General features: G+C 50.3%; 1 protein-coding gene across 6 annotated transcripts in view; it reads left to right on the forward strand.

Annotated features, from left to right (window-relative positions):
* The window catches only part of RANBP3 (RAN binding protein 3), a 324,639-nt gene that overhangs the window by 92,874 nt on the left and 213,182 nt on the right, over positions 1-18,583 (forward strand). For all 6 annotated transcript variants that reach the window (XR_014971945.1, XR_014971946.1, XR_014971944.1 and 3 more), the window contains 2 exons: positions 1,002-1,067; positions 15,029-15,121. Coding sequence is in view for 3 of the 6 variants with exons in the window: in XM_085637083.1 (XP_085493209.1) it covers positions 1,002-1,067; positions 15,029-15,121 (159 nt within the window). In the remaining 3 variants the exon portion in view is untranslated. The remainder of the gene's footprint in view (positions 1-1,001; positions 1,068-15,028; positions 15,122-18,583) is intronic.

The raw sequence follows: 18,583 nt of genomic DNA on the forward strand, positions 1-18,583 counted from the left end.
ATATAGGTTTAAGGTAGCTGATAGGCAATAAAACAATGGCGAGGGTCCACAGCAAAGACTGCCTATGGCAGCGGAAAGTAGCTGGTTTCTAAGAGTGAAAGTGGTATACTATTAGCATTGGGGTTTGTGTTTTTTAGATAATTGTTTTTCACGGAAAAGGATATTTTCACAACTTCTATTTGATATTTTGTTACGGCCAAGTAAAAGTTGATGAAGCTTAAAAACAAACTACACTATTTAAGCTCCATTTCTATTTCTAACTGTGAATATGAAAAACAAGAAAGAACATTAAGCAGCACCTTCATAGAAGTGATGTTTCTGTACTGTTACTTTGAAAGATTCTAGTTTCTCTAGAACCCCAAAATGCACTCTAAAAGAACCTGTTAACTTTTATCTTGGCCAAAGATCCTTAATTCCAGGCTTAGTCATGTGTGATATTTGTTTTTGGGTATTTGTTTACATTTATTATTTTTCGTTCGCTTTTCACAATCATTAAAGGAAACCAACCTGCAAGTAATTCAAGGCCTAATTGGCAGTTGAATATTATCGGACTCTTAAAATGGATTCAGCTGCTGTAACATTTTAAAGATTTTGTTTTAACGCTAAAGTGTTGACTATGCTTGTATAATTGTTTTGGTTTTCAGCTGACAATTACTGATTCAGTAATTGTAAAGGATGTCTCTAAAAAGGCTGGCAGATAATGTGGATTCTTGAAGATCTGTTTGCTTCTGGACAATATTTCTTGTATGCTTGATTTCCGTCCTGGTTTCAGTTAAACCATGTTGATGGTTGCAGTAACTGCTGTAACATGAACCACTGATCAAAATAAATGTATCCAGTACTTTAATATAATATAAAACCTACTCCTCGCTATTTGTTTCATAAAAAGAAACTGACTTTGGAGGTAAAGTGCACAGTTTCAAGGGCATGGTGTTTATTCTTACATGTTTTGTTTCATGCAATCTGTAACCGAGTATCCAATGTTTTAATTTTGTTTCCAGAAGAAAAGAGCAGTGTATTTCGGTTAAAACCTCCATTGCTTATTCATGGCCAGGCACCCAGTGCAGGTGAGATATTGTTTTTTTTTACTAGAAATCTCCTTTAGTAGTTATGCTAGTTATTCAGCATTGTTGCCTTCCTGTTGTTTTTACATAATGTTTTTCCCTTTTTATTCATGAATGCTAAATTATTTGTGTACATGATACTGTGATGTTGTAAATGGAGATGGCAGGTTTTGAAAACGCTTTTCCCAAAATTTACACTGTTGTGCCTGGAAAGGTCATTACAAAACTACATTGCTGTATAGTAATCTTAGACAGCTAGACAAGCAGGAACTGGGACACCAGTCCGGTGGAATCCAGAGGGGTGCTCAGTCCTTGAGATCCTCCGGAACACAGGGACACCCTTGGTCCACTTCTTCCTGGGCTGTGGGGCTCGGGTGCAGTGACGTCTTTACACGTTGGATTTTGGTGCAGGAGTCTCACGATTGGAGGGGGCCTGCAGAAAGAGGCTTTAGTCGGCGACTGGAAGTCCAGTCTGGGCAAACCCAAGCATGGGCTTAGCTTATTTGTGTCTGGGAACCTCCGTTGGACTCAGGCTCTGGAGCTCAGGTGCATAGGTGCTTTGAGGTGGTTGGTGGCGGCGGTGACAGTCTTGGTCTTTGTTTTGCAGAAGAGGGGCAAACAGGAGAGCTGGGCCACTCGGTCTTCCTCTGCCTTGGTGTCTGGTCTGGACACAAGAAGCCTTGACTGCTGCAAGGGGTCCAGTATGCAGGGTATTGGTCTGGTGCAGCTCGGGTTGGTCCTAACTTAGCGGGAGGACAGATTCGACTGTCAGCATGGGGTCCTCTTCCTTGGGAGCTGCTGCGTTAGGCTGGCCAGGGAGCGTCAACTCAGTGGACCGCACCTTACGTCTTTGGTAGCTCCAGGGTAGTAGCTCCCCTAATGCAAGGGAGTTACTTTGGCAGTTTGCAAGGCGCTGGTTGCCCTCTGGGTTTCTTGAGGACTGCACAGCAGCAGGACGAGTCAGTTGCTCCATAAGGGTCGGGTGCAGCAGGTAGGCCGGCAGGGTTGGCGCCAAGTCAGTCATGCTCCTCAGTTCTTGGGTCAGCAGTCTTCTTTGTCCACTCCTCGTGGTTTCCGGGGGTCCCCTAAATACTCAATTTAGGGGCGTTAAGGGGATTGAGGGTAGTAGCCAATGGGCTACTCACCTCTGGGGTCACTACACCGCCTAAATGACCACTTCATTTGGAAAGTTGGCATCACCCTGACTCAAAATTCCTAATTCCACCACACACAATATGGTGGGATTTCTAATGTTGTGTTATCCAGTATTAGGGGTGTCTTTCATAGATTCACATGCCTGAATCATTCCCCGTCGTCGAGACGGAAGCCTCCGGTACATAGAAAAGTAATGTCCTTATAGACATACATAGAGAAAAATAGGCCTAAGGGCCTCCCCTTAGTGGCCTATCCTTGTACTTATGTAAAAAGGACCAACCTCTTAGAGCCAGCCAATCAGCTATCACCTCCCTCTAGAACCTTCCTGACAGGAGCCTCAGTCTCTCAGATTTTCCACCGCACGTTGTGCTAGGGAGTCTCCAGCCTGAGTTCTCCTCAGGATTTCTTTCAAACCAGATTGTTCACTTTTTTAGTGACTTATTTCTCCAAGGACTTGAACTGAGATTGCTTCAGGCCACTTCTTACTGCAGTGAGTGATTTCTTTCTTCTAAAACTTCTGGCATGTCGGAATCCCAGAAGAAAGCCCTTTTCAGGGCCTGCTCTTCATGTGGGAAGAAGAGGCTCCATGTGGATGACAAACATGACCTCTGCCTATATTGCCTTTATCCAGACCACGTGCCTAAGGACTGTAAAATATGCAGATCTTTCCCTCACAAGACCTTGAGGGACAGAGAAGGTTGTCTGCTTATCTGGCTGGACAGGCTTAAGGACAGGGAGAGTGTGGTTTCCTCAGAGGAAAGCTTTTCAAGAACCGCTCAAGTCTCCCTGAAGAGGCCAAGAGTTGCATCTCCTGGCCCCTCAGACACTCCTCCTATGAAGGCACACAAGAAGTCTTCAGAGGCAAGATCTTCAGTGTCTGACAAGGACTCTCAGACTTTTAAGAAGCCTACCCAGTCGGCCAGCAAAATTGCGACAACCTCCTCAGCGCAAAAAAGAGTTGGGGCGCCAGGTCATGTCTCCACAGCGACGACAACTGTGTCAACGACGACTGCGTCGTCAGTCTTCTCGTCGACGATGACCACCCCTTCATCATCGTCAGCAGGTACACCTATTTCATCTATTATACTGCTAAAGCCGTCGTCGACGTCCAAGACCTCGTCGACGACGAAGATTATCCCGTCGACGGGGGAGTCGACGACTCAGACGACGAAGGCTTCGACGACGAGGAAAACATCGTCGGCGGGGACACCGTCTACGAAGACCATGCCGTCGACAAGGGTATCGTCGACGGGGGATTCGTCGTCGTCCATAGAAATCTAAACTAGTAGGAACGTCGTCTATGACCCTACCACCGTCGACAACAACACGGATGACGGCAGGGGATCCTGTACAAGGTTCTGGATCTGGCAAGCTGACAAGGCAACAGATTACTCCAGAAACAACGTCTCCAAGTAAGGTGCAAACACATTTGCCTATGGAGATTCTTCAGAGTGAGGAGTCTGAAGAAGAATTCCTGAATCAGGCTACTTCCCCTTCTGAGCTGCATGTCAAATGTCTGAGCACGGACGAAGAACAGGAGGAGATGAGCTACCAGGAACTCCCTGTCCGGGAGCAGGTTCGCACGGAGGTCACCCCGATGGTATGCCTTCCCCTGTCGATTGTTAATGACCTCAAATACCTTATCCGGGACTACAAACAACGATTCCCGGAATCACCGGCGCTTGAGACAGGGGGCCCGGTGCCTACTACAAATCCACCAAAGACAGCCCCAACTCAAACACGACCAACTACCCAGGTCCGCCAGGAGAAAGTGCCTCCTCAAGTGATAGAGTCGTCGGATGAGGAGGCTGAAGAGATGGAAGAGGGGGAAGTCCAGGAAGACCAGACGGATCAGGATGAGGAAGAGGAGTATGTGGCCTCCTCCCCACCTTCCCCGCAACCGCGCCAAGCAGATTCACCGCCAGTGGATATTGGCGGTTTCCATAAGATAGTAGAAAGAGCAGCGACGCGGTTTCATATGGTGATGGAATCGACTGAGACTGAGTGCTTCTTGCATGACTTCAAGGAGCAGACAAAGAAGACGACTAAGTCAATCCCCATTATTGACTTTCTCTGGGATCTGGGAAAGAAACTGATGCTGACGCCGGCCTCCGTACCTGCGGTTGTTCCACGCCTGGATAAAAAGTACAAGGCTCCATCCACGGCGCCAGCTTGCCTTAATGGGCACCCGAAACCGGATTCGGTGGTAACCCAGGCGGCCCAGAAGAATTCTCGAAACCCTTCCTCTCCTCTGTCCGCCCCACCAGACAAGGAAGGCAGGAAGTTGGACACGATTGGTAAAAGGTTTTCAACTACGTCGGCAATGACCATCAAGGTGGCCAACTCCATAGCCCTGTTAGGGCGTTATAACTGCCAACTTTGGGAAGATATAGCCCCCTATTTAGCGGAGCTGCCAAGTGCAGTTCCAGAGGAGGTCAAGGCACTACTTACTGAGGGCCAAACCTCGGCGGCCGAGATCATTGATTGTGCCATAGATGTGGCCATGACAGGCTTTCGCAAACTGGCTGGAGCTGCAGTCCTGCGCCGTCAGGGATGGCTGAAGGCAACATCGTTCAGGCAGGAAGTGCAGACAAAGGTGCTGGACATGCCCTTCGACGGCCAACACCTTTTCGGAGATAAAATTGACGAGGCGCTCCAAGCTATCAAGAAGGACACTGATATGGCTAGAGCGCTTGGTACTTTACAGGCAAGGAATCAGTCCTTTCGAGGCAACAAGTCCAGAGGCCAGTCCTCCTATAGGGGATCCTATCAGAATAGGAACTCGTATTCCTCCCAGAATAAATCCCAGTACCAGCAGAAACAACAACAAGGTCGTCAGGCTTCTTATGGGAGATCAAACTTCAGGGGCAAAAACCAGAAGAGGGGCACCGGCGGATGCCAGTGACCAGTTACTCCAGCCAGTCCAGCGACTATCTCCCTCATCAAAGATTGGAGGCAAATTGACCCATTTCCTAAAAAATTGGCATCTCATCACCACAGATCGATGGGTACTTCAATTAATAAGATTCGGCCATTCCCTGGAATTCACCACCATCCCACCTGCAACCCCTCCCCGCAGGTTCCCACACAAACATCTGCGACTGCTACTCTGAGTAATATCTGCGATGTTGAAGAAAGGAGCGATCGAACGGGTTCCATCGTCTCAGAGGGAGAAAGGATTCTATTCCCGCTTCTTTCTTATATGCAAGAAGGAGAAGTGGAGGCCCATTCTAGACCTCAGGGCACTCAACTCTTTCCTCAAGAGTCAGTCGTTCAGGATGGTGACGATCCAAGAAATTCTGGGCATTCTAGAAAAAGGAGATTTCATGACATCGCTGGATCTTCAGGATGCCTACTATCGCATCCCGATACTCAGGGGGCACAGAAAGTTTCTACGTTTCGAGGTGGCAGGACAGCACTACCAATTCAAAGTCCTGCCGTTTGGGCTCAAATCCGCTCCGCGGATTTTCACCAAGTGCCTTTCACCTGTGGCAGCTTTCCTGCGTCAAATGGGTCACCAAGTATTCACCTACCTCGACGACTGGCTGGTAAAGGCACCTTCAGCTGCAGGCGCAACCAAATCCTCCAACGCCTGCACCAATCTTTTCCAACATCTAGGATTGACTCTCAATCACCAGAAATCCTATATGTCCCCAACAAGAAGCATCACCTTCCTCGGGGCGACCTTGAACACAGAATGCGCAAGGGCATACCCTTCAGAGGAAAGGAAAAACAAGATAATATCTCTGGCCACGGCTGTGGCATCAAGGAAGTCCCTAAGAGTTCGCACCTACAAATCGCTCCTAGGAATGATGTCTTCTTGTATACTCCTCATCCCTCACTGCAGACTCCGGATGCGTCCATTGCAAGAAGCCCTCACGAACCAATGGACGCAGAGTACAGGTTCGTTCGAAGACATTGTGAGGATAACACCGCAAATTTCCAAGAGCCTGGAATGGTGGAGAAATCGCAGGAATTTGTCTATAGGACTGCCATTCCTGCTTCCAGCAGCACCGCTGGTGATCACCACCGATGCATCCCTGGAAGGCTGGGGAGCCGTCCTACAGGACCTTCAAGTAAGCGGCAAATGGACAGATCAGGAGAAGCATCTCCATATCAATCTTCTGGAATTGAGGGCTGTGCATCTGGCGCTGTAAGCCTTTTTACCACGCATCCAGAACTCCCAGGTGCTCGTCAGAACGGACAACACCACGACGATGCACTATCTAAACAAACAGGGAGGAACGCGTTCGCTCACTCTATCACGCGAATCGCAAAAGATCTGGAACTGGCTTGTTCTCCATGGGATCTCTCTCAGGGCGGACTATGTCCCGGGCAAGGACAACACCATTGCAGACGCCCTAAGCAGACAGAAATCCCTCTCCCACGAATGGGAGCTCGACGAGAATACGCTAGCTCAAATCTTCTCGGAATGGGGGGGTCCCTGGAATCGACCTGTTTGCCACCCAGGAGAACGCCAAATGCCCAAACTACGCAAGCTGGCATCCCCAACCAAGGTCACTCGGAAATGCCTTTTCCATAGGCTGGTTCAGCGTATTTGCGATGATTTCCAGAGTCCTCAGGAAGATGAAGGCAGAGCCATGCACCCTGATCCTAATTGCTCCGTTCTGGCCGAGGCAGCACTGGTTCTCGGATCTTCATCGCCTCTCCATCAGGACACCGATTCGTCTGAAACAGCACCCGAACCTGCTGACAATGTCCAACGGGCAGGTGCAATACCCGAACCTGCAATCGCTCCGGTTATCGGCCTGGCTCCTGAGCACAGAGAGTTCTGTCATTTAAACATCCCGCAGGATTGCAGGGACGTGCTGGCAAAGGCGAGAGCGGACAGTACCAACAAAACCTACTCTCTCAAATGGAAACGATTCTGCGTATGGTGTTTAGAGAAAGGCCTGCGCCCACTCCATATCACACCTGAACAGATATTGCCATATCTACTACACTTGGCACAGTCGGGATTGGCGCATGCATCTATAAAGGTGCATCTGGCGGCCATTTCACGTTTCACCAGGACTTACAAAGGCCCGTCTCTCTGGTCCAGTAGGCTTATCAAACAGTTCCTAAAGGGACTATACAGGTCCTTCCCAAGACCTAGACGGGTCCCACCGACGTGGCACCTCAATTTGGTCCTTAACCAACTCATGAGGCACCCTTTTGAGCCCATTCATCGAGCTTCCATCAAGTACGTTTCATGGAAAACGGCTCTGCTGCTTGCTCTAACATCTGCCAGGAGAGTCAGCGAGCTTCAAGCTCTCTCCATTCAGGAGCCCTTCATGCAGTTCAAACAGGACAGGGAGTGCTGAGGACAAATCCCAAATTCATACCGAAAGTGCCTTCAGACTTTCACCTCAATGAACCGGTGGTTCTCCGTTCCTTCTTTGCAAACCCTACCACGGCAGCAGAAAGGACGCTCCACTCTCTGGACCTCAAAAGGTGTCTAAAGTTTTACATAGACAAAACAAAGAGCTTCAGAAAGTTATCTCAGCTATTTGTGGCCTACAGTAGGCCAAGGATGGGTATGCCTCTAACGAAACAGAGCATCTCACGGTGGATCTCCTCAGCGATAGCATTCTGCCATGACGGGGCCGGTCGGCCTTTGAGAGACAGGGTGAAAGCGCATTCCACCAGAGCGATGTCCACATCAGCAGCACTGTTCGCTGGAGTGCCGATTTTGGACATATGTAGAGCGGCGACGTGGAAGTCACCGCACACCTTCTCCAGACACTACTGCCTGGATGCTGAGCTTACGAAGGATGCGGCAGTGGGCCAGGCGGTGCTTCGCCATCTATTCCAGTGAGGTGAGCCTTCCAACATCCCGCCATCCTGGAATGCACATCTCTTGCTTATATATTGTATTGATGTATGCCAATGTTTTAAACTCGCATAGTAATATGTGTTTTATCTAAAATGGCTATATGGCATGATTACATCAGAAATGTGCATAATGTATTGCTGATTACTCTGATTCAGGCATGTGAATCTATGAAAGACACCCCTAATACTGGATAAGAAACGCGTTACTTACCTGTAACAGCAGTTATCCAGTATTGGTGTCTTTCATAGATTCACATGCAACCCTCCCGCCTCCCCTGGAAGGACTCATCTCTCTCTCTAACTATATTACGCCTACCTAGCTTAGTGCGTACGAAAATCTGAGAGACTGAGGCTCCTGTCAGGAAGGTTCTAGAGGGAGGTGATAGCTGATTGGCTGGCTCTAAGAGGTTGGTCCTTTTTACATAAGGACAAGGATAGGCCACTAAGGGGAGGCCCTTAGGCCTATTTTTCTCTATGTATGTCTATAAGGACATTACTTTTCTATGTACCGGAGGCTCCCGTCTCGACGACGGGGAATGATTCAGGCATGTGAATCTATGAAAGACACCAATACTGGATAACTGCTGTTACAGGTAAGTAACGCGTTTCTTCACTTCCAGCTGGTCAACCTAAAAATTTGTCCAGCCTGGCAGTACAACTCGCCTCCTGCATAGCTAATTTTCCCACCTGTCCAGGTACCAGAGGACAAAGGGGGTGGCATACTCTCCTGTGAGGGAAGTTAGTCGCGTACCAAAGGCAATGGGCTCTTTGAAGCTTCCCTGCCTTGGAATGCTAATCTGCAAGTCATCCGGGGGGGTGTACTCATCCTCTGCACCAGCAGGCTTTGTTTTGGACCTCCCAAGAGCCAAGGCCCTCACTCTTGTGTCAGAAACGTGTCTCTGGTGTCAGGCTGGTGAAAAACGGTCAGTATACAGACCAGTAGCTGGTAGGTTTTCAGGGTGCACTTCTAAGGTGCCCTCTGGGTGCATATATTACTAAATCCCTCACTGAAATAACTGTGGGTGGGTTTGTTAATATATGGTGTTTTATTCCGAACACCATATGTTTTATTGAAGCTATTATGAAGCTGGGTAACTCGCTTTGACCAGTGCTCAGTACATACCTTAAGATGGCCTCCCAGTTCACTTACAATATCTAGAAATTGAACTGGATGTCACAGGACCATTTCTGCTCATGCTGATAGGTCCTCACATAGATATAAAGCACCCTGCCTTAGGTCTGCAGGGCCTGCTGTAGTGGTGGCTTACCTATATCATATACAGTGACAGTTATATGGACATAAGAGGAGACAAAAGAGAGCACCTTTCCTTAAAAGAAAAAAAGAGGAGGAAATCTAAACTTATCAAGTATGCTTAGGTGATACGACGTAAAAAGCAAGAACTGATTTAAAATTCCTACCTGAGGTCTGTCCTCGCTGCTCTGCAATAAGCGCCACATACCATATTAAAAGTCTTCAGGCAGTAAACCTGGGTAATGCAGCTTTTCCCATATATTATGGTGTCTGCAAATCTAGAAGGAAGAATAAACAGTTTTTTAGGAAACTTATTACATTTGTGAGTTTTTTAAAATTTTATTTAAAGCCTCGCCTGGCAGCATTAAATTGTTCCCATGTTATAACTCATGGAAGGATCCCTTGATTGAGAACTGTTTACATGCATGTTTTTTCACCATATTTGTAGGTCAGTTTTGCTTATTTTTAGGTTAATTTTCCTTTTACCCGATGATGTAATAAATGTAATCTTCACCCTTTATCTGATTGAGACATCTAGCCGCAGATTCCTTAACTTAGAATTATCCCCAGGCGTCAGACTGGATCCGAAAAATCTTTTTAAGCAGCACCTCTGCGCGCCGGGGGCGGCGCCACATGACACAGCCGTGACGTCCACGGACGTGATGTCAGCGAGGTCATACAAGTCCCTCCCGGCACGCTGATGTCAGTTTCCTTCTTTCCGCGTGCAACGCGGTTCCGGAATATGTGGTTCCTCTGGCCTGTTTTCAGGCCCCTTTTGACGTTTTGCGTCTGGAACAGTATGCGTTGTCTTTGGGTTTTAAAACGTGTGCCTCCTGTTCACGGCAAATGTCCGCAACGGACCTGCGCCTTATCTGCATGTGGTGCCTGGGCCAACACCACGACTCGAAGGACTGAGACGCCTGCCAACAACTCAAGCCGAAGTCCCGGCGAGAGCGCTGGATGAAACTACTTTCGACTCGCCTGTCCCGGTTGGAGTCTTCTCGGCCGGAGGCCTCCTCTTTGGTGGCAGGTCCCAGTGGCGGAGGGTTCCGTTTGCGACGTTGGTCGCCGTCTGGTTCCCGTGTGCGTCGCTCGCCCATTCCTGGTAAGTCCTGGCGCCAAGGTCATCGACCTCCCTTCCTCCTGTTGAAGGGGGCGCTAATTCCCGGACGTGTGCCCCCAAGAGTCGGCCCTCCCCTATCCGCCATTTCCTGGCGTGTGGGCAACTCGGACCCAAATGGCGGCTTATGCCGCGGCCATTCAGGCCTCTCTTCTGTACCCTCCTCTCCCTGGGGCGGCCTCAGACCCTCCGCTGCGTGCAGTGTCTCCGGTGGGCTCGCCGGCGGGTTCGCCCCCAGAGCCGATTGAGCCCCTTTCCTCTAGGGATGATGGAGGTATGGCATCGTCAGGGCGTGGCCCGGCTGGGTCCCCCCTCTTTGGTCCGTAACACCCCTACCGCGCCGCATAGTCCAGTGAGGCTCCCTGTGGCGTCGCATGTGGTTGCTGGTACTCACAGCTTGTCTCAGAGTCCCCCTCGGCCCTCCGTACAGGCGGCTGTCTCTGCGGAGGCCGGCGCCGGTCCGCCGCCGTAGACTTTCTTCTCCGGCTCTGTTCCCTGCTTCGCAGTCTGAGCCTGTTGTGGTTGAAGCTGAGTCGGCGCCGGTCCGGAGCCGTAGACTTGCCTCTCCGGCTCCGTTCCATCCCTCTGAACTTGTGCTTGTTGTGGGTGAGGCCGATTCGGTGCCGGACGAGGCCGTTTCGGTGCCGGACGAGGACGCCCTGACGCCGCCTCGACGCCGGATCATCAACACCTCTCCGGAGGAGGTTTGGCGTCACCCCGACGTCAGTCAACGCCGGATTTGTCCTTGCCTCTTCCTCCCTTGGAATTTGTGGTTCTGGCGGATTCTCCGCCTCCTCACGAGCCCCTTCAGGATCCTCATTCGTCCATGGGGTTTCCTCCCTTTGGACATTGGTCTAATCCTCCGTTTACCGGACAATCTCCTTGGAGTGGGCAGCTCGGCTTACAGCCCTCACCCACGGATGAGTTACTGTCCCCTCCTCGGCGGGCTACTGAGGCTGGTGTTGCGTTTGTGAGGGTTGTTTCCATGGCTGCCGGCATTCTGCGTATGCAGCCTCCTTCAGTTCCCCTGCCTATCGACCCCCTGTTGGATGATCTCCTCCACGGTTCGGGGAATGTAGAGCCGCTTTTGCCTTTCTAAGCCCCCCTTTATGATGCCCTTCTGGGGACCTGAGTTCCGCCAGCGTCGGGTGATCCGGTGGCTCGTTCCATCATGCACCGCCACCGCCCTGCCCCAAACGATCCAGTTTGCTTGTTTATTCATCCGGACGTTCAGGGGCTTGTTTCTGCAAGCTGCCTTTCCTTCATTGCCTCCGCTGCTGCTTCCTCCCTCCCGAGAGTCCAGATGGCTGGAGTAATGGGGTCGTAATATAGATGGCTGGAGTAATGGGGTCGTAATATTTTCGCCTCCACTAGCGCGGCTCTTTGCTCCCTCAATACAGTGCGTGTCTTGGCTCAGGCTACTTCTGCCCTTTGGGACTCTGCCGAGTCTCTTCTCTCTTCCCCCTCTGAGGGAGCTCGTGTTGACCTCCTCCGTCATATCCGTGACGGACGTGATCTTGCAGAATTTACTATCCGGTCGGCCCTGGATAACTCAGATTCCTTAGGCCGGGCTATGGCCGGTTCTGTTGCACTACTCCGCCATGCTTGGTTGCGGGATGGCATCTTCCCGGAGAATATTTGGGAGCGCCTTGTTGACCTGCCTTTTGATGGGGTCCTTTTGTTTAATACCTCCACGACTCAGCGGTTCAGCGCCTCCTTGCGGGCTTTCGCCCCCCACCATAGGCCTGTACTTGGCAGGTCTCAGGTCGTCCTATCCTGGGGTGGCTACCCCTCCTTTCTTTTTGCAACTTTCATTCAGCGTCCACAAGTTGGACTGTGCATTTTCGGGCTGACAGTAAGCAGACAGTGGCGGTGTTCGTGTGTGGACCTCTGACTGTGGTTTACCCTAAGAGGTGTTCCCCTATTTTTTCGTAGGGGTGTTAAATACCCCAGGTGGGGTACCTGTATGCTATTGTATAGCTCTGCTCCGCGTCAGGTAGTCATGGAGGACCCTTTGGGTCATCCCCCCCCGTCTCCTTGCATCCTTATCTTACCGTATGTGCGGTTTGCTGTGCCCTGCTTGCACCTGGTGTGTGTGTGTGTCTCATACTCCTCTTCTAGAGGTTTTTTCCTTGTAACTATTTTCAGTGTGTTTCAACACGCTTCTTCCGAGGCTGCCACCCTCCCACTGGTGCATTAGGCGAGTTCCTGCTATAGCGCTTGCAGCTGCGTTGGTCTTGTGGCTCGTCCTTTCTATATATACCTGCATGTTACTGACCACTGGCTACCCTTTTTATACGCCTCCACCGATCTGTCGAGGTCTGGTCCTATATCCCTGTTTTTCAGGGAGCACTTGGGTGCCTTGGACTCAGGTTTGCCGTCATTCTGCACGGCAAGTGCCTTGTACTCAGGTTTGTCGTCTTTCTGCACGGCGGCGTTTTCCTTTGCACGTTTTATAGTACACTTTGGTTCCTCTCCATGCTGCTTCGGCAACAACGGTTCCCATGGTTCCGCTCCCTGGGGTTAGCCGCCTCCTTCTGGATGCTCTTCTTCTTGGGGGTCTTGTCTGTCCAGTTCATGTACTAAACAGTCCCTCTCTTCTGTGGGGGTGCATTTCTCCTCCCGGTCAGAGGTGGTGGTTCTGGGGCTCTGATGTTGTTGTCCACAGCTCTGCGTGCACTTATTCACAGTTCCTATAGGCACCTTTGGTGCCTCAGATGACACATCCTTCAGATGTGTCTTTTTTTCCTTCTGGTGTCACCCTTATCAGTGTCTGGTGTGCCTGCGGTACAGTTCCTCTTCTGAGGGTCGTCCCGGGTGCTGCGCCCTGCATCTCTGTTTCCCTTTGGGTGCGTTCTTCCCCTTGGCCTTCCAGTTGCCTTGATGGGCAGTCCCTTACTCGTCTTAACTACATTTTCTTGTGACTGAGTTTTGCACTTGGCGTGTCTTATGTTTCACGCCTGTGCTTCTGGGACGTTGCTCAGTTCCTGCCTCTTGCCCTTCGCCTCCTGCCTATCCGGCCTCCCTTGCGTAGGCCCGCCAGGTAGGCTCTGATTATGTCACTCCATATTGTCCTTTAGATTTTGGTTGGTGCCAACTTAGCGCACCATTGGGCTCTGGGAGTAGTTCTTCCTTCCTTCATTATGAACTCTCTCTTCCATTCTGGGATATGGCCTAGTGCCGTTATTCCATCCCGCATAAACACGGGTGTGGTCTTGCGCCCTTCGGGTCGTCTTGTGGTGCCTTTGGCTCCCATTGTCTTTTGCTCTTCCGAGCTGCTTGGTCTGCTGATTGGCTGCTCCGCCACAGCTTTCCTTATAGTCAGTCACCCTGTTGCCGGCTCAGTGCTCTCTGGCACTTTTTGTTGTTCTGTCGCAGGCCCACCTCCCCCCTTAGGGTATGGCTGTGGTATCTATTCTAAGTTGAGGAATCTGCGGCTAGATGTCTCTATCAGATGTACGAGTTATTTACCTTCGGTAACGATGTATCTGGTTGAGACGTTGTCTAGCCGCAGATTCCTTAACGCCCACCCATCCTCCTCGTTCTGCGATGACCATTCCAGGTGGGGTTCTCCACCTTGCCTCCTTTCAGTTGGTGCTGGTCTCCATCCAGGGTGCTCAAGTTGGTGCGAGCCTCTCAGACTTTGCCTTCTGTAGTCGCCTCCCTCTGGGTGGCTTCTCTTCCGGTGCAGCAGTGCTTTTCGCTTCACCTTCACAGGGGATTTATTTTTCCCTTTCTCTGTATTCCTCCACTCTGGTCCTTCCAGTGTGGGGTCTTCTCCTATTCTTTCCCTCCCTCCCTCCTCCGGTTTAGGGTTTCTTGTCGCCTCTGCAGTCGCCTTCCTTGGGATCTGTTGGGCTGTGCCTCGGCCCTTCGATCTCTACAGGGGAAAGCGCCATTCCTTGTAATGTCATCTCGCAGTGGATTGTTGTTTTTCCTGTGCTCCACCCTTGTTGGCCGACACAGGTCTGCATTGTAATGGCAGTCTTTCTGTTGTCTGTCGGGATATTCTTCCCTTGTTACTTAGCCTCTGGGGAGGGTCTCCGCTTCGCTTTGCGGGGTTGTTTCTCAGAGCGATGCTCTGCCTTTACTTCTTGGTCTATTGGTATACAGTGTCTGACACTGTCCTTTATGATGATGTTATGCATCATCCGATCTCTTTGTTTTACGGATTTTTCCTTCTTTGCACACTGTTCCCCTACTTTCACAGTTTTGTTGGTGGCTCCGTGTTGTGCTGCGGGAAAGTTTCTCTGAAGAAAACTGACGTCAGCGCACCGGGAGGGACTTGTATGTCCTCGCTGACGTCGCGTCCGTGGACAACGTCAGGGCGGGGTCATGTGACGCCGTCCCCCGGCGCGCAGAGGTGCTTCTGCAAAAGATTTTCCGGATCCAGTCTGACGCCTAGGGATAATTCTAAGTTGAGGAATCTGCAGCTAGACAGCGTCTCTACCAGATATATTGTTACCGAAGCTAATTAACTCGTACTTTAATAAATATCTTAATAATGCATTTGAAAATGATACCTGAGTAAGATAAAAAGAATTAGAGCATTGTACATGTGTGGTTAAACATTTTTAATTTCCCCTCAAATAACTTGCATAGGCCTTCCAAGCCAGAAACCGAAAGAACTGCAGAGAAGTGTTCTACGTCCAGCGTTGTTACAGGCTCCCCAGCCCAAGTCTTTCTCTCCCACAGGTAAGTAACTTTCATTATGAAATTACTTGTATATCAAGGATAACGTTTCTAGCCCATATGTGACAAGGAACATACACATTTAGGGCCTTGCATGCTTAATCAAATGTTGCTGTGGTGATGTCATGGATGCATGTGAGTGTTAAGATTTAACAGCAACTCAGTAAATGGATTAGCCTATTACTATAATCTGTGGGGCTTTCTTAAAAAGTTGATTAAATGTTGTGGAAGTTTTCTCGTGCATTGTTTCGGGACCATCAAGGGGGAATTCCCCATTCCAATCTTTCATCAGTGCCTCTGCTATTTTAGAACAGCACCAAGGTGTGAGAAAGTGCCATCTTTCTTGCATGGTATGCCTCCACTTTTTGTTGAATTGCTGAATGTACTTTGAGTGTGCCCTCGACTCCTGCCAATCAGGTGCCCAGGGCCTATGTTCCTTCCCTAAGACCTAAAACCCAAATTGGCAAACCCTGGCCACATGTCCGCCCCTGTTAAATGGTACCCTATGTACCCAGGGCCTTGTGACCAGGGAAGACCTCTAAGGGCTGCAGCACTTATTGTGCCACCCTTTGAGGCCCTGTACCCTAACACAAACACACTGCCCTTGCAGGCTGATTGTCTGGGTACAAGACAAAACAAAGAGTCGATATGGCACACATCCCTGTGTGCCATGCCCACAACCTACACTGCCCTGGCATACATCAGCTACCCCTCTAGCTGGGTGCCCTATGCCAGTGGTGTGGGCACAGGATCATGAACCCTGTGCTCCTACAGTACCCAGGTCCATTCCTGGGCACTGTAAGTGCAGTGCTGCCATTTAATAGTATATGGTGCTGAGAGCTCGTCAAACACGAACTCCACAGCACCATAATGGCAACACTGAAGACTGAGAAGTTTGGTATCAAACTTCTCAGCACATTAAACCCACACTGATGCTAGTGTGGGATTTAATGTACAAAGCGTGGGATTTAATGTACAAAGCACCCCAGAGGGCATCTTAGAGATGCCCCTGAAACCTAACCTACAATCCACGTCTGGTCTGAGAGGCTGCCACACAGCAGACATGATGCCGGACCCCTGGGTGGAGAGCCCCCCGCTCTCCTGGGCCTGCAACAATGCACATCCTGTGCGAAGTGCTAGGTCTCCTCCCCCAGGATGGGCAGGGGGAAGCTTCAAAGGCATGCCGCCTTTGTGAGCTTCTCCAGGCCACTTGCTGTACTCCGCAACTGGCCCCCACCGGTTCGGACCCCCACTCTGGCGGCAAGACTGGCTGGAAACCCCAAGTAAGGACAGGGGATGTGCCAGCCTCTGCCAACACCACCCCTCAGATGGGGGAGCCGAGGTGAAGCACATCTTGAGGGTACAACTTTATATTCTATGCAGAGCATGTGTATCAACAGCTACACATGTGTTTTTTTAAGCTTCACTCACCCCTCGGCGTTGCCATTGTAGCCACTGACATCCAGCCCAGCTGATCACTCGCTGCCGCTGGTGTCTGTTGATTACCTCTTGCCGCCATCCCTGGCCCAGCGGACACGCCCCCTCGCGCTGGCCACGCCCCCTCCTGGTATTTAAACGCGCGTTGATCGAAGCGCTGTGTTCACAGAACTCCTCCTGAGGCGGAAAGCCGGGAGCCCTATAACATTTTATTGTGGTGTGACTGACTTGTGTTTTTTTAAGCTTCACTCACCCCTCGGCGTTGCCATTGTAGCCACTGACATCCAGCCCAGCTGATCACTCGCTGGTGTCTGTTGATTACCTCTTGCCGCCATCCCTGGCCCAGCGGACACGCCCCCTCGCGCTGGCCACGCCCCCTCCTGGTATTTAAACGCGCGTTGATCGAAGCGCTGCGTTCACAGAACTCCTCCTGAGGCTGAAAGCCGGGAGCCCTATAACATTTTATTGTGGTGTGACTGACTTGTGTTTTTTTAAGCTTCACTCACCCCTCGGCGTTGCCATTGTAGCCACTGACATCCAGCCCAGCTGATCACTCGCTGCCGCTGGTGTCTGTTGATTACTTCTTGCCGCCATCCCTGGCCCAGCGGACACGCCCCCTCGCGCTGGCCACACCCCCTCTCCGCCTCCCCTCCTCTTCCATATAACCTGCTTAATCACCGGAAGCGCAGCGGACGAGCGCGACGATTACGCGCCGAGGCCGGGCCAAGGGCTCCCCCCTCTGTCACTGACGTGCCATTCATCCTACATAAATCATGCGTATTCAAATATACCTCTGACCAGCTCCGAGCACTAAACATTTCAGCAAATGTGCCGCATCGTGTACCACATCTATTACACTCAAATCCTATTATAGGTCCTGACAAATGTTCCCTTTGTACTGCTGCTACCCTTTCCACTATTCCTCCCCCCCCCAGGTTTTAGCAGCACTTATCAATGTGCGTTCTGTTCCTAAGCACAAAATAGAAATCCTGGATCTTACTGAGTCACGCAACCTAGATCTTCTATTCATTACTGAAACCTGGGGTGACGACTCCTCAGGTCCAGACTTCAAAGCAGCTACTCCTGAAAATTGCTGCGTATGCAGACTCTACAGATCCAACAGGAAGGGTGGAGGAATTGCCATTATTTATAAAAACCACCTCAAAGTCAAAGTCACAGACGCTAAACAAATTGATTGTGAGGCTTTTTCTTTCACTATCAACCTTTCAGGTAAACAATCATTCACAGGCATCCTGCTCTACCGCCCCCCAGGGTCCAGATTGAAATTTCTCAACAATCTAAACAACTTAATTGAGGTCTCAGCAGGAGTACCACACTTCACTATACTGGGAGACTTCAATTTCCATCTAGAATCCAGCTGTGACCCTGACACCACGGCGCTAATTAACAATCTTACAGCAGCTGGCCTACAGCAAATTGTCAATCAGCCCACTCATAAAGCCGGACACACCCTTGATGGGCTATTCACCAGCAACCCTTACATTTCTGTTTCCCAGGTGATCCCTCTCACTTGGACAGATCACGCAGCAGTCTGTTTCTTCATAAAATTGACTTCCCTTCCACTCTCCTCTACCTCTTCCTCTCCTATTATCTTTAGAGATTGGAAAAATGTCAACCATCCTCAACTTGCTGCACTGTTACTTGACAGCATTATCACGACCGAAAAGGATCCCTCAATAGCCTCCACTAATTATCTCAACAGTCTAAATACGGCTTGCTACATCGTAGCTCCCCTAAAAACCTCCCACCGTACCAGAAAACGTCCGTCTGCCCCCTGGTTCACTGAACCCCTTCGACTGCATAGACAACACTGCCGGAATCTGGAAAGATACTGGCGCCGCCACTACAATCCCTCTGCCCTCTCCAAATACAAAGATCTGATTGCCGCTGAAAAAACTTCCTACTATACCTCCCAAATCAACCAGGCTAAAAACTCATCTAAAGAACTCTTTCAGGTGGTCACCCATCTTTCCAACCCTCCTGTCCCTTACCCTGATGGAACCCGAT

This window comes from Triturus cristatus, chromosome 12, assembly GCF_964204655.1.
Source record: "Triturus cristatus chromosome 12, aTriCri1.1, whole genome shotgun sequence".
In the NCBI taxonomy this organism is placed as follows: domain Eukaryota; kingdom Metazoa; phylum Chordata; class Amphibia; order Caudata; family Salamandridae; genus Triturus; species Triturus cristatus.